This window comes from Engraulis encrasicolus, chromosome 4, assembly GCF_034702125.1.
Source record: "Engraulis encrasicolus isolate BLACKSEA-1 chromosome 4, IST_EnEncr_1.0, whole genome shotgun sequence".
In the NCBI taxonomy this organism is placed as follows: Eukaryota; Metazoa; Chordata; class Actinopteri; order Clupeiformes; family Engraulidae; genus Engraulis; species Engraulis encrasicolus.
In genome coordinates this window covers 31,092,229-31,108,291 of record NC_085860.1, presented here as the reverse complement: position 1 = coordinate 31,108,291, position 16,063 = coordinate 31,092,229, and the positions used below count along the sequence as shown (strand labels likewise).

General features: G+C 41.3%; 1 protein-coding gene and 1 long non-coding RNA gene across 5 annotated transcripts in view; both read right to left on the bottom strand.

The window, feature by feature from the left end:
* Positions 1–16,063, bottom strand: part of ano5a (anoctamin 5a) — a 58,346-nt gene that overhangs the window by 15,545 nt on the left and 26,738 nt on the right. For all 4 annotated transcript variants that reach the window (XM_063197153.1, XM_063197154.1, XM_063197155.1 and 1 more), the window contains 8 exons: positions 15,384–15,452; positions 14,292–14,378; positions 13,737–13,934; positions 13,112–13,231; positions 12,124–12,239; positions 11,340–11,474; positions 10,124–10,229; positions 9,590–9,650 (listed from right to left, as the gene is read on the bottom strand). In XM_063197153.1, the coding sequence (XP_063053223.1) occupies positions 9,590–9,650; positions 10,124–10,229; positions 11,340–11,474; positions 12,124–12,239; positions 13,112–13,231; positions 13,737–13,934; positions 14,292–14,378; positions 15,384–15,452 (892 nt within the window). The remainder of the gene's footprint in view (positions 1–9,589; positions 9,651–10,123; positions 10,230–11,339; positions 11,475–12,123; positions 12,240–13,111; positions 13,232–13,736; positions 13,935–14,291; positions 14,379–15,383; positions 15,453–16,063) is intronic.
* LOC134447618 (uncharacterized) lies at positions 6,703–9,416 on the bottom strand. Its single transcript, XR_010034617.1, has 3 exons — positions 8,728–9,416; positions 7,700–7,780; positions 6,703–7,295 (listed from the first exon to the last, which is right to left on the bottom strand). It is a non-coding gene; the product is annotated as an uncharacterized LOC134447618 (long non-coding RNA).

Sequence of the window (16,063 nt, the reverse complement as noted above, 5' to 3'; positions counted from 1 at the left end):
CCACACACACAGTACCATGTTAGCACATCCTGCATTACCTCTCCACAGCTCCAGGAACTGCAGGGACACAACACACCACACAATATCAAGGAAAAACACGCACATCCGACTCAAAAAAAAAGTCATGGGTCTAGGACCAGCAAAGTCATATGAAAACTGAAAATAAAGTCCGCACACCAATATCCCGTTTTGGTTCGGGCAGCATGCCCTTCATCAGACAAGACACAACACACCACACAATATTACAAAGATTTTCAATATGGTAACCAAGATAAGTCGTCACTAGTGCAACAAGTGGGATTCATTTTGATATGTCTCCTCTTGATGAATCGTCTCTGACAATATCACATTACCATATCCTGCATTACCATTCCACACCAGCAGGGAGTGCCAGTGTTCTGCGCAGCTTCATTTACACTCACAGGTACTACTACTTGATGAATAGTTAGAAACTTTTTGATTTGCACATCGACACATGCATTGGGGGCGTAGTGCTAGGCAGAGGCAGATTTTACACATCCAAAGGGTCTGTGTCATGAGCATAAATTGGACTTAACACTCTCAATCATACTTCAGATAACAGCACCTTGAAGAAAAACTGACGCATTTATGCATTTAATTTACATTTAATTTGAACTTACCTTAACATTTAATTATAACTACTATTTTAAGTCCGTGCCCAATAAAATTACATCACAAATTCTAACTATTGGCTGGTTGTACATGTTTAGCAGGGAGAATCAATGTTTAGTCTCAAATCTGTCTTCCATTGTGCAGGAGTACATGTCTGAATCTTTGCAAAAGAGCAAAAATCTTTGTGGAAGGGGTTTCCATGACAAATCTGGCTGTCGCTGCTGTGATTACGTGTCCATACAAATATGGGCTGTAGAGTATGGAGAGAGAACAGTATCAATATTAAGAAATGAATGTCACACCACTCACCAATATATTTCGTGATCCACAAACAAAAGTAATGACATTCACAAATATAATTCATACATTTCATGATCCACAAACAAATGTAACAATATTCACAAATATAATTCATGATGCACAAATGAATGTAACCCCATTCACAAATGCCAGCGCAGTTCTATTAATTTGCAAACCGGTCTACATATATTCGCAAACCCTATACATATTTGTGACTTCCATTGTATTTGTGTGTGGATTTTTGAGACTGTCCTGACGGTATTTGACACACAAATGTGCTCAGCCAATCACATCAGCCGGCGTTCGAGCGTAAGGTTGAAGACATTGCGCTTCTATTACGCAGAGAAGGCTACTAGTGCGAAGCCACCATAGATCTTTATACACCGATCAGAGGAAATAACCGGAAGTAGAGCCATTACTGAAGTGCTCCCTGACGTAAACTCGTAATTGAAGCGATTCCCAGATTCACGCTCCCATCTCATTACACTCCCATTTCATCTCGCTCCCACTAGCCAGACTAACGGTACCACCGCCATATTACGGAGCCAGTTATCTTGTTGATGTTAGTTTTTTGTTTCTAACCCTAACCTTAACCCTAACCCTAAACCTAACCCTAACCTTAACCCTAACCCTAAACCTAACCCTAACCCTAACCCTAACCCTAAACCTAAACCTAACCCTAAATTGTTTGTATGTGGCAGTATATGATAATACGTGAAATATAATCGGGTGGGGACCGCAAGTCCGGGAGTGATAGAAACACCGGGGACCGCACGTCCGGGAGCGAACTCCGTTGGGAGTCTCAGTCTGTATGCCATTGAAGCGTATGAAGTTCCTGACTTTCACATCATCTTTGTACAAATATGTCTGGATCTGGACTAACGTGTGCCGTAATCGGATGTCACAATAACAGCAGAACGCTAAAAATGTGGAAAAAGAGCGTATGTGCGCTTCATAGTCCACAGTTTAAAGAGGATTGTCCTTGTTGTGTGCCCTACGGTGTACACCGCTTCCCCGGCCGTGCTGAGGATGAAGACATTCGCAAGATATGGATTAAAAACGTACACCGAAAGGACTTTGCCCCCAAACAAGTATTCAATGGTATGTATTTTTATTTCTAGGTGGTTAGTGTAGTTAAGTAGGCCTATTGTAAGCCAGTGTCTATGTAACATAAACTGGTGGCAACAATTATTTGGCTTGGCTAGCTAACGCTAGTTACGATTATTTAGCATTCTTTCATTAATACCTAAGTTTCCCCAGGAGTGGGAAGAGCACCATGAGCCCCATGGTTATCTGTTCTGTGTGTCATGGTACATTTGTGTGCTTATTTTCGATTATTTGTGTACGTGTGTGCCCTTTGAAATGAAAATGTGACCCTGGCAACTTAGCTAATTCTTTTGTTATGCTAGCGGAGTTTTGGCAAGGCTAGCCAGGTTACACTGACTTTAATAAGAAGTCAGGCTAGGTTTTGGTAGCACCATGAGCCCCATGGTTATCTGTGCTGTGTGCCATGGTACATTTGTGTGATTATTTACGATTATTTGTGTATGTGTGCCCTTTGAAATGGAAATGTGACCCTGGCAATTTAGCTAATTCTTTTGTTATGCTAGCGGAGTTTTGGCAAAGCCAGCCAGGTCGTGTGACTGACTTCAATAAGTCAGGCTAGGTTTTGGTAGCTTTTGTTTTGTCCATAACCTAGCCCAATTTTATTTTCATCTCATAAATCGACCACCATGTTTGTATTTGTAATAATGTTTGGCATTTTATTGGAAATAAAGTGACGGGGACAAGCTAGGTTAATCTCAAAAGTGGTAGGCCTATGGACATGTCCCCCAACACCCAGACTGAAAATTACACCCATGTCTGTAACCCTTCCTCAACAAAAGAATTTTCGCTATCCAACCTCAGTGTACATGTCTTGCTTTGTCCTGTATTTTGTCTAATGTCTGTGAGAATGACTGCAGCCATGGCAAAGATAATTTTCTGTTTCATGTGTAACAGTCAATTATATTTTTTATCGCATCTTATCCCACCCTCCTTAGGTGTGTGGAGTACACTTCCCTGACGGCAGACCAACGCAGGAACACCCATATCCCATAATATGGGATATGAATATAGTGTAAGTTTACATGTATTTAACAAATAACTTCAGTGTTTTTTTCTTAATTACCTTAACCGTATGTTGTTAAAGTACTTTTGGAGCGATTTGCCTCCAGACGTTAGACTCTCTCCCATCTGCCACTACTTTTTAATCTAGGCTAAAAAAAAAAAAAAAACTTTGTTCTTGACTCTAAGTTGTTATGCTTTCTCTCCTTAAGGCACTGCTTTTATGTAACTAAATTGCCTTTCAACACTTGTGTCTTATTATTCCATGCAAGAGTCTACATCTGCTAATTGTAATATAATGCAATGTGAAGTGACATTTAAAGTGTTCTGTAGGACAGTGGCGTTGTAATTAACTGTTTTAAAAGCTGTTGGTGTTTTTTGTTCCTTCTCATATTTATTCTCAGAAAGCACTATCATGTGGAAGACCACCCACAAAGAGGAGATGTCTCCAGCCCCCAACAGAGAGACCATGTGATGAGCCTCCTGTGACAAATTCTGATACCGAAGTAGGGCATAGCTTGGAGGATAGTCTGTCTCCACACCAATGTGATGTTGGCACTCAGTGGCCAGAGCGTAGTGATCATGATTATTGTTCGATGAAGTCAACAAAAGATGCAAGCACACAAACAGATCCTACACCATCACTGTCAGCTCATGACATGGATGATAAAGTGTCAAAATTTTACATTGGACTAGACATCATCAGCTTTTGGCAACTTTTGAACACCATCATTGGCTTTCTTCCACAGTCGAAGACGTTCAAACTAACAGTCCATGAACAGCTACTGCTGGTCCTAATGAGGCTTCGGCTTGGCTTAATGTTCACAGATTTGGGATCAGCAGAACTACAGCCTGTGATATGTTCGCAATGTGGAGAGCAACACTTTCCCAAGGGAAAATCTTTTTTTTGGCTCCCTCGAGACACTCTGAATAGAGTAAGACCCTCAAGTTTTCTTGAACACTATCCCAATGCAACATGCATCATAGATTGCACTGAAATATTTGTCCAAAGACCGAAGAACTTGGGGAAAAGAGCAAAAACATACAGCAACTATAAGCATCACAACACCTACAAAGTCCTCTATTGCATAGCCCCCCAATGGTTTTGTGATGTATTGTGTCAAAACTGTTTGTAGCCAGAGCTAGTGACATTTTTATCACAAAAAACTGTGGATTTCTGTCACATTTGATTTTTGGTGATCAGATTTTGACAGACCGGGGATTCACAATTGGAGATGTTCTTCCTCCAGGAGTGACATTGGCTATTCCAGCACTTACACGTGGATGCACAACTATCAGAACATGAAGTCACAAGAACCCGCCGTCTCGCCAATGTCCGAATTCATGTTGAACGTGCAATAAGAAGGTTAAAATGCTTCAAAATTTTGAGTAATGTAATTCCAGGTTGTTTAAAACATGTTGATGACATTTTGACTATTTGTGCAGGCCTGTGTAACCTTCTTGAAATCTTACAAACATGTTTGGCATACACTACACTTGTCCCTGTCTGTAGGCCTACATGTCAGCATCATCTTCCAACTTGTCAGCGATAATATGCCCAAGATATTTTGTACTGCTTGACACACAGTGATTGCCCTGACAGGTAAAACGTTGGAAAGACTTCCTGAACACAACACTTTTTTTGCATTGTACTGTATTTTTTTGCATTGTACTGTAGGCCTACATCAAACTCAACCCCAGAGCACACATTCAGAAGTTGCTAAAACTCAACAGTGCCGGGGGACATGGGCCTAATAACCAGATCATCAAATGGTTGAAAACGGTGCATGTGTTTTATTGTCTGTGTCTAAATCTCGTCATACATCCAGTGTGTTTTGTTTTTTTAACAGACGTGTTTTCACAATGACACTCTGAGAATTTACTTTTGAACAAAGTGTATAAAATGGTGTGCAGACAGCCGGAGTGTGTGTGTTGCGTAAAGGAGCAAGTGCTTTGCAAAGATACCAGCTGAAAGTGTAATGCTTGACTTTTGATTAAGGTAAAGCAGCATGTGTTTAAGTTATAGTACCAACAACTGAACAATATGCTACTTTGGTTTAAGCATCGGCCTATTGTGTTTAAGCAGTAGCCTAGGCAAAAACTGTAACAAAGTAAAAACAAAACAAAGAAAATATAACTGGCGAATGAATTAAGAACCTGAATTTTCACCAGCATTTGACCGGTTGTTAATTTAAAACAGGCATGCATATATATCTATATCTACCTTTAGAAAATAGGCCTACGTTAACAACAGGGAATCTTTATCTTTTCAGGTCAAGGTGGCCTAAGGTGCTGGGGGAAACTCTCTCTCTAGGCTAGGCCTAATCAGAAAGCAAGGTGTGTGTGTGTGTTTTTTTTTTTAAACCTGTCATTAAAGGGACACTGCAAGATTTATAGTTGTTTATTTCCAGAATTCATGCTACTCATTCACTAATGTTACATTTTTCATGAATATTTACCACCACCATCAAATTCTAAGTATTCATTATGACTGGAAAAATTGCACTTTTCATACATACAAAGGGGGATCTCCTCCATCATGGTCTGCCATTTTGAATTTCCAGAAATAGCCATTTTTAGCTGCAAAAATGACTGTACTTGGGCCATAACAGAAAATCTGAGTTTATTATTTAGTAAACTTTCATGAAATATACTTTCATCAAATTTGGCAATAGGCAACCCAGTTACAATGAGCAGTATAGTTGCAGTACCCTTTTTGATGAGTGGAGGTGCAAAACGCACACCAGAAACAGAGGTGCTGGCAACCAGAAAAAGCAATTGTAGAAGGAGAGAGGTGCCGCACACTCACAAGTTAAATAAACAGTTTTTTAATGTGACACACCCTTTTTGACCATTTCCTGCATTTTCCCTCTAACTGATAAAATAAAGCCTTGTTGGCCTCAACATGTCATTAATTTCACCATGTAAATCGTGCCTTGCAAGAACTGATATTTTGAGGCAGTGTTAAGACAGTGGGTTGCACCAGCTGATTGCTTAGGCTACTTAACCACAGCCCTTTTAGAAGACATCACCTCCCGTCCTCTCCTTGTGGTAGCGTCTCCAGCAATAAGTAAGGATTTGGCGCCCCTTAGTGGCAAGCTGTGCACCCAGCGATGAACAAACAGACTGCAAAACTCAGACAATCGCATATTATGTGGCAGAGGTAATGATAAAATGATGTCTGGTATAGTCAGGAGGTAATGAAAAAAGCCAGTATAACATTTCCCAATCAATATAAGGGGGATAATGATTAATTAAATTGAATGTGTGACAGTGGCACCAGCTCTCTGTTAAGACTGGACACCACAGGTCAGCTCCTGTGTCTATTCCACAACACACTACAGCAAGATTTTACATTACATTACATTTCACTTAGCTGACGCTTTCATTTGTTCAAAGCGACTTACAACTATTATTTTTCAGGATATTGGTTACAGTCCCTGGAGCAATGTGGGGTTAGGTGCCTTGCTCAAGGGCACTTCAGCCATGGATGGAGGTGTAGGGAGAGGTCGTGGGGGATTCGAACCGGCAACCCCTAGATTGAAAGACCAACTCTCTAACCACTAGGCCATGGCTGCCCAGATTTCTCACAAAGAGCTGCATTGAAATGACATTAAGAACATTAGTAATTAATAACAAGTTGCCTAGTAAAAAACACACCAGCAAGAGTCATTTAGTGTATTGAGCACAAGTAGCTAGGTTGTTTTTCAGTTCAGCACATATAAAAAACACCATCGAGTAAGCACACAGTATTGAACTATATTAAATTCACTATCTGTATGCATTTTAATAACTGTAAATAAAACAATTCAAAACCGCTAAGGTTAATTCATTTTCCTTTAGCACTTAAGCCTACAGTATACAGTATGTCATACCTTTGTCAGGTGCACTGATTCTCATTGATATGATGAGATTAGATAAAACTTTATTGTCTGTTACAACCATGAAACAGAAAATTGTCTTTGGCGTGACTTCAGTGATTCTCACAGACATTAGACAAGGCTTGACCAAAAAAAAAAAAAAAGACGACCACACAATACATTCATGCTGCAGCTGGACAGTTCATATCTTGTTCAGTATGGTCACAGCTGAGGGGATGAAGGATTTCTTGAAAGATGATTGATATATACATATAACTGAACCAAGTGTTTCTGCACCGTATTGAACAATAATCCTCTCAACATTAATCCAAGTCTCTCTGTTGGGGGCTGGAGACATCTCCTCTTCGGGGGTGGTCTTCCACATGATAGTGCTTTCTGAGAATAAATATAAGAAGGAACAAAAAACACCAACAGCTTTTAAAACAGTTAATTACAACGCCACTGTCCTACAGAACACTTTAAATCTCACTTCACATTGCCTTATATTACAATTAGCAGATGTAGACTCTTGCATGGAATAATAAGACACAAGTGTTGAAAGGCAATTTAGGTACATAAAAGCAGTGCCTAAAGGAGAGAAAGCATAACAACTAAGAGTCAAGAACTAAGTTAAGAAAATGTGTGTGTGTTTTCTTTTTAAGCCTAGATTAAAAAGTAGTGGCAGATGGGAGAGTCTCTAACGTCTGGAGGCAAATCGCTCCAAAAGTACTTTAACAACATAGGTTAAGGTAATTACGAAAAAAAGCACTAAGTTATTTGTTATATACATGTAAACTTACACTATATTCATATCCCATATTAAATATGGGATATGGGTGTTCCTGCGTTGGTCTGCCGTCAGGGAAGTATACTCCACACACCTAAGGAGGGTGGGAATAAGATGAGATAAAAACAAATATGCTTGACTGTTACACATGAAACAGAAAATTATCTTTGCCATGGCTGCAGTCATTCTCACAGACATTAGACAAAATACAGGACAAAGCAAGACATGTACACTGAGGTTGGATAGCGAAAATTATCTTTTGTTGAGGAAGGGTTACAGACATGGGTGTAATTTTCTGTCTGGGTGTTGGGGGACATGTCCATAGGCCTACCACTTTTGAGATTAACCTAGCTTGTCCCCGCCACTTTATTTCCAATAAAATGCCAAACATTATTACAAATACAAACATGGTGGTCGATTTATGAGATGAAAATAAAATTGGGCTAGGTTATGGACAAAACAAAAGCTACCAAAACCTAGCCTGACTTATTGAAGTCAGTCACACGACCTGGCTAGCTTTGCCAAAACTCCGCTAGCATAACAAAAGAATTAGCTAAATTGCCAGGGTCACATTTCCATTTCAAAGGGCACACATACACAAATAATCGTAAATAATCACACAAATGTACCATGGCACACAGCACAGATAACCATGGGGCTCATGGTGCTACCAAAACCTAGCCTGACTTCTTATTAAAGTCAGTGTAACCTGGCTAGCCTTGCCAAAACTCCGCTAGCATAACAAAAGAATTAGCTAAGTTGCCAGGGTCACATTTTCATTTCAAAGGGCACACACGTACACAAATAATCGAAAATAAGCACACAAATGTACCATGACACACAGAACAGATAACCATGGGGCTCATGGTGCTCTTCCCACTCCTGGGGAAACTTAGGTATTAATGAAAGAATGCTAAATAATCGTAACTAGCGTTAGCTAGCCAAGCCAAATAATTGTTGCCACCAGTTTATGTTACATAGACACTGGCTTACAATAGGCCTACTTAACTACACTAACCACCTAGAAATAAAAATACATACCATTGAATACTTGTTTGGGGGCAAAGTCCTTTCGGTGTACGTTTTTAATCCATATCTTGCGAATGTCTTCATCCTCAGCACGGCCGGGGAAGCGGTGTACACCGTAGGGCACACAACAAGGACAATCCTCTTTAAACTGTGGACTATGAAGCGCACATACGCTCTTTTTCCACATTTTTAGCGTTCTGCTGTTATTGTGACATCCGATTACGGCACACGTTAGTCCAGATCCAGACATATTTGTACAAAGATGATGTGAAAGTCAGGAACTTCATACGCTTCAATTACGAGTTTACGTCAGGGAGCACTTCAGTAATGGCTCTACTTCCGGTTATTTCCTCTGATCGGTGTATAAAGATCTATGGTGGCTTCGCACTAGTAGCCTTCTCTGCGTAATAGAAGCGCAATGTCTTCAACCTTACGCTCGAACGCCGGCTGATGTGATTGGCTGAGCACATTTGTGTGTCATATACCGTCAGGACAGTCTCAAAAATCCACACACAAATACAATGGAAGTCACAAATATGTATAGGGTTTGCGAATATATGTAGATCGGTTTGCAAATTAATAGAACTGCGCTGGCATTTGTGAATGGGGTTACATTCATTTGTGCATCATGAATTATATTTGTGAATGTTGTTACATTTGTTTGTGGATCATGAAATGTATGAATTATATTTGCGAATGTTATTACATTTGTTTGTGGATCACGAAATATATTGGTGAGTGGTGTGACATTCATTTCTTAATATTGATACTGTTCTCTCTCCATATGTAGGCGCCTCAAAAAAAGTTACATGTAGTTCTGTCGTTAAAAGTGTAATCCACCAGGTGGTGCTAGAGGGATTAGGAAGCGTCTTACCCCATATCGCCATGAATACAGCAAAGAACACCGTCCCCACGTTGTCAAACAAGTGAGATTGCTGGAATGGGAAAAAACAAGCGGAAATTATAGAGGAAAAAGTCATATTTCCTTCCATTTTGTTCATTTCTTTGCTTTCTATTTGTGTATTATTTTTGTCTGCTTTTTACTTGAATTTTTCCACAGTGTATGTTCTCTGTGATTCTGATATCACATGTATTTGGTCAAAGGGGCACCTCTGATAATGTTTTCGGCCAGGAAGGAATCTGAGACAGCAAGGCAAACTGACCCTTGATCAGACATGGTCTGACTTACAGTGTGTTTCTAGGAAGTGTGTCTAGGAATAATACTGAGAGGCACAGAATAAATAAAAGACTGACTAAGATTAAAACATGACAGTGTAAGCATTCCTCTACAGTACAGAAAACCACAGGTTCACATTTTTAAGGGCTATGTTGAGGTAATGTACACAAGCATGGGGAGGTCAGTTGAATGTCAGATGTTTAGCTATTGGCAGGTAGAGGTGACACGAACCCAAGTAGACTTGCATGTGGAGTTGAGCTTCCAGTACCCACACTTCTTATCACATAAAGGACACATGACAATCTGCCCCCCAACTTCTTCACTGCAGATCTCCTTACTGTAGGCAGAGAGAGAGAGAGAGAGAGAGAGAGAGAGAGAGAGAGAGAGAGAGAGAGAGAGAGAGAGAGAGAGAGAGAGAGAGAGAAGAAGAAGAAGAAGAAGAACATGGGTAAGCAGATGGGTCAGTAATAAAGACATAAAATTCAAAGGACAGGACAGGACATAGTAGATTACTATCACTCTTCATCTCCAGATAACATTACCTTTGCCTGTCTTGGGCTGAATTTAATCTCTTTATGTCTTTTAGTGCAACCCTCAGTTACTATACAAATTAGATTAAAATCTTTGGCCATAACTTAAGAACAGATATGTTGCACATGCAGCTATTGCATTCAACGCAATATTTCAGTCCTTAGACCATAATCGGGTTATAAAAAAAACAGACTGTAGTGATAGAGCTGTTGTAATCTCCAACAGAAATGTGCGATGTGTGATGATGTGTGATGAAAAACATGATGAAACGTGAACTCCAAATTCAGAGCAGTCAACCTCATCTTCAACTCTTCCAAAAGGTCTGAGTTGCAGAGACCACTGCATTACGAGCAGCTGAGCTGGCCAAGAATGTGTGTTATGTTACATGTATTTCACACGAGTGTGAACATGCCCTCCCTCGACCTCTGCTCTGCTTCAGCCAGGTCCCCATCAAGGAGAGTAGAGACAGGAGAGCTTACTGACGTCATAACAGCGTAGTACGAAATGATGGCGAGGGGAGTACGGAACTTTTATTCTTCTTCTTCTACGGTCAGTATTGGACGCATCAGGGAAGCATGCAATGCCACTTCCGCGAGGGTCGGAGTGTGGAACAGGTCATAGGACAGCGTGAATGTTTGTCAGCTGTCCTTAATTACCCCCAGCAATTACTGATGACCAACAGCTGCAGTTAATTTGGCCACAAATTATCCATCATGCTGTTGCCCTCACTGACCATGCGCAAGGGAGTACGGAGATTGTATCCATCGCACCCACTGACCAATGACCATGCGCAAGGGAGTTAATTTTCCATCCACTCATGTCCTCAGGCAACGCCCCCGTACTACACCGTGCCCAATGCATTTCCCCCTGAGAGATTGTTCTTCTGTGTCGAGTTTCTTTGGTCCCCATAGCTCACCTCCACACACTCTGGTCATACGTGGTGATGGCATAGATGAAGCAGAAGAGGCCCACTACCGCTGCGTAGAACAGCATCTCCGTGTAGAAGCCCAGCCATGCAAAGTAGATGCCAATCTTCTCCCCGTAGTACTTCCTGTCAACAACAAACAGGTGGGCATAGTATTCAGTATATATGTAGTGCATGTATACTGTCGTATACGTACATGTTGTATCCTGAGGTTAATTTTCAATATAGACAATATTTCAGAAAAAACTACAAAAGAGTATCAAATAGTACATTTGAAGAGTTCAGATGCAAACCCCCCTAAGTGCCATTTCAGAAAATAATCTTAATTCATTTTTATTTAATACAAAGCTATCCAAATTGCATTTTTTCAATTTATGTAATATAACTATTCATATGTATTATCAAGTACATGAATGTAAACCAAACCAACAATGGGGTTCTCTAAAAATATAGAAGTTCAGGTCTTCAGAAATGGAGTTAGGGGGTTTTGCATCTGAACTGAAACTTCATTTCTTCAAGTAATGCATAGAACATTTCAATTATCAGCTAATTGGACACACCTGTTCAGGCAGGTAGAACAGCTAATTAGTGAAATCAGCTGTGCTACTGTAACTACACTCGCAGTACGATCAGGTGAATGGGAATATGTGACACTAGTATTTTCTGTGTCCAGGTAGGCCATTATTGGTCATAAACTGGTGTTCAAAGCCTTCTGTTAGAGTAATATCCTGCTTTTGTTTGTCCCCCAGCGCATCTCATATCCTGTTGTTCTTACCGGATGCGGTCGAGTGGCTGCTGTTTGTAGAAGCGAAAGAACTGAGCCCAGTATCGATAGAGGCTGTACCTCTCGTTTTCACAGTTAGGGTCTCGAGACTGCGTCCAATACCTGCACTGTGGATATATCGTACAGAAACATAAATGTTAGCCACACACACAAATATACATACAGCATGTATGTAATTACACACACACACACACACACACACACGCACGCATGCATGCACGCACACAAGCATGCAAACACACGCACGCACAAACACACACACAATTGTTTACATTAACACATGGATTTCGCTGCACCTTCCAACAACATAATTCCAAGCAGACTGAAAATCATGCAACAGCTTTTCTGTAGACCACCTCTCATCTCCTTGTCTTACATCATACTGGGGGAAGGCTGCTTATTTGTTTACACTGGCTACGCTACTTACATGATGGTTCTAATTCAGAATTAATAATTTAGAATAAAATAGTTCCATTGAGTTTACATTGCACTTTCATTTGATTCTGAAGTTTACATGATGTTTTCAAAGCGGAATTAAGTTTTATTCTGAATTCTCTTTTTTTGGTCTATTTGAGTTTATTTATGATGGGACAGTGAAGGTGGTGACAGGAAGCGAGTGTGGAGAGAGAGACGGGGAAGGGCCGGCAAAGGACCCGGGCCAGGAATCGAACCCGGTCAGCCGCATGGCAGATGAGTGCCCCGCCGCTCGGCCGCGGCAGGGCCAGTTAATTCGGAATTAAATGTCCCATGTAACCGAGGCAACTGATACAAATATGTGTTTGGGTTTCACTTCATCCTCTCTCAACAGCATAAAGATTGCAAGAAAGCATAGTGCAAATTGTGTACAGCAGCACAAGCTTTCTTCCCTAAAAGGTCAATTTATTTTGGCTATACTCTGCTGTATGAAACAAAGTTACAACAGACTGAAGGATGTCAGTTTAGCATGAGTGGGCCTGCTCCTCTCGTCTCCTTGTCTTACGTCATGCAGTGGGAAGGCTGCCGTGTAGGTGCCGTTGTTCAGCAGCCTCTTGATGCCCTTCTTGTCGTTGCGTTGGCTGGTCGTGTTCTGGTACGCACAGCGCGACAGGATGTAGTAAACCTGCCAAATCCAGGAGAGAGGAAGCGATCAGTCACCGATGGCCAGTTCAAAGGCCACTATAACAGGCCACCACATCCTCTGCCCTTGAGGACACTTCCTAAAATATTAAAAGCCTTTACTAACGGTGCACTGCATTCTGTATGACGGGTCCTTTCATGGAGCATATTCATTTCAATAGCATTTTAGGGCAGCATATTAGGAGCAAAAAAGGCCAGGAAAACATCCACTGCCATTGTAGACACTTCCAATACCTCAAATACCAAAGTCTTTATTAACTGTGCACTGCATACTGGCAGCTCATTCTACGGAGTAAAAAACATTTGAGTCATTTCAGGGAGGTGTGCTCAGAGAATAAAGGGCCTTTACTGGTGCCAATTGTGCACTGCAAAAACGTCAATTCATTTCTATTCGATTTCAGGGAAGCTTGTTAGCAAACGAAGAAGAGTGCCCACTACTATTACCACTATTACTAATTTACTACTACTGCTCAACATAAGCTCCTTACGATCCTGTTGCGCACGGACGGGGGGAAGAAGGTGTCCTTGTCGTCGATGAGGAAGAAGTCCACCTTGCTCTTGTCGAAGGGGGAAGTGAAGTAGTCGGGCTCGGGGTGCATGATGTGCGTGGGCAGCCGGAAAGGGGTGCAGAGCCAGGACAACGGGATGTCACGATGGTCTGGGATGTCATTGACCTTGAAGGGCACCTTCATAACAATAATAATAGTAATCGTAACAATTAAACATGCTATTTAAAAGCGAATTTCAAAGTACCCAGGGACACTGAACAGTAGCTTGGGAAATCCCATGCTGCCTGGGATGACCATTTCAATCTATGACAGAGCATGGGGACTCAAGCCAAAATGCTAGCCTACAGAAAGGATCCAATCCGAGAGCAGGAAGGGGTGGACTACTTGACAAATGGAAATGTCTGAATTTCTTTAAATCAGTGAGTAAAACGAGAAATTTCAAAATCAATAAGTAAATAAATGTTTTTAGGTACCAGTGAAATAGACTCATCTAAAGACATGTGTTTTTACTGTTAATGTTTTTTGAAAGAGCACCTTGATCTTGAGGATCTCTGCGTAGGTGGCCAGCACCTCCCATGGGGCGTGGATCTTCAGGAAACACGTCCTGCCGTCCTCAGACTCCTGCCGGTGGCAATTGGACAGGTGGATATACTGTTAGTGCAATGGCATAGCCTCTTACTCAGATGGGGTTGCCAGCGGGCCTATTCACTATTTACTGATAATACCCAACTACAGTACATCATAACAACATTGCTATGACAGTACCGAGAGCCTTAAGTAACAGATTACGACATAGCCATTACAATTTTGTTGACAGTAAGGTTGTAACATAGGCTATGCGCTAAGGGGTTAACGTGAATGGATACAGTAAATGCATACATTGATTGATACGTGAACGGACTCACACACATACTCACATACACAAACTCACAGTACTCTTGCAGTTACAGAAACCCACACATTCGTCCTCTCACATACCGTACACACAGACAGATAGACACAGACACAGACGGACAGATGCACACACACAACCATGAATGCATGCACACTTATACATTCATATACAGTATACTGGACATGCCCATATCCATAAATATCCACGGGAGAGAGCTTTAATCTTTAACGTCTGCTAGAATAAACAGTTAACTTTAGCTGCAGCTCATTACTCGTTCCTCCCTAGCTCCCATTCTCATTTCCCATGCTCCTAAATTACATGTTTAGCCATCTGTTCAAACCCATTCAGATCCCCACCCAGACATATATATATTTAAGATATAGTCAGGCACTCGCGCACATAGACAGGCACATGCATACAGTACACACATAAAATCAGTGGTAATGTGACTGTTCATCATTACCTTAACGATGTGCTTAACTCTTAAAACACTACGGTATCCAATATCCAAGTACAAAAATATTGCAAAAAATATGTGAGGCAAAGGGGATTGTATATTTTTCACACACACACACACACACACACACACACACACACACACACACACACACACACACACACACACACACACACACACACACACACACACACACACACACACACACACACACACACACACACACACACACACACACACACACACACACACACACACACACACACACACACACCGCTTTGTCTTCTGTCTCCAGCTCAAGTCCACATTCTTGGAGCTTCGCCTCATACACCTTTCTCCTCTCCTGTTGAGACACACAAACACAATAGAAAACAATATCCTTATACAATGCACAATGAAATAAAATGATGCATAACTAACTTCACTAATTTACGTGGATGAAAGTGTCATAATAGCCAAATAGCAAAAGACCCAGTATTGGCAAAAACAAGCTCTGTCATAAAAAGTGTTCCTGGCTAGGGTAGAGTTTTGGCCCTCCAAACACTAACTCTCTCACACCATCTCCTCTCTCTCTCTCTCTCTCTCTCTCTCTCTCTCTCACACACACACACACACACACACACACACACACACACACACACACACACACACACACACACACACACACACACACACACAAACACACACTTCATTCACTAACACAGAGGCCATGTATTTCCCTGGCTAAGATGGCAGCGTGACAGCTGGACTTTCCACCTACGGGGAGTTTGCACATGGGTGTGAGGTCCTGTGCCGTACTCACCCGTTTCGCTCACTCACGAGAGACAGAGAGCAAGGGAAACACAGTGACAGGGAGAAGAGCTGAGGTGAATAGACAGAAGCTATATTCAGACAAACTGTGTTTTGTCCTGAAATTAAGGTCGGTACTTTTGTCCTGACCTTTGACTTTAAGGT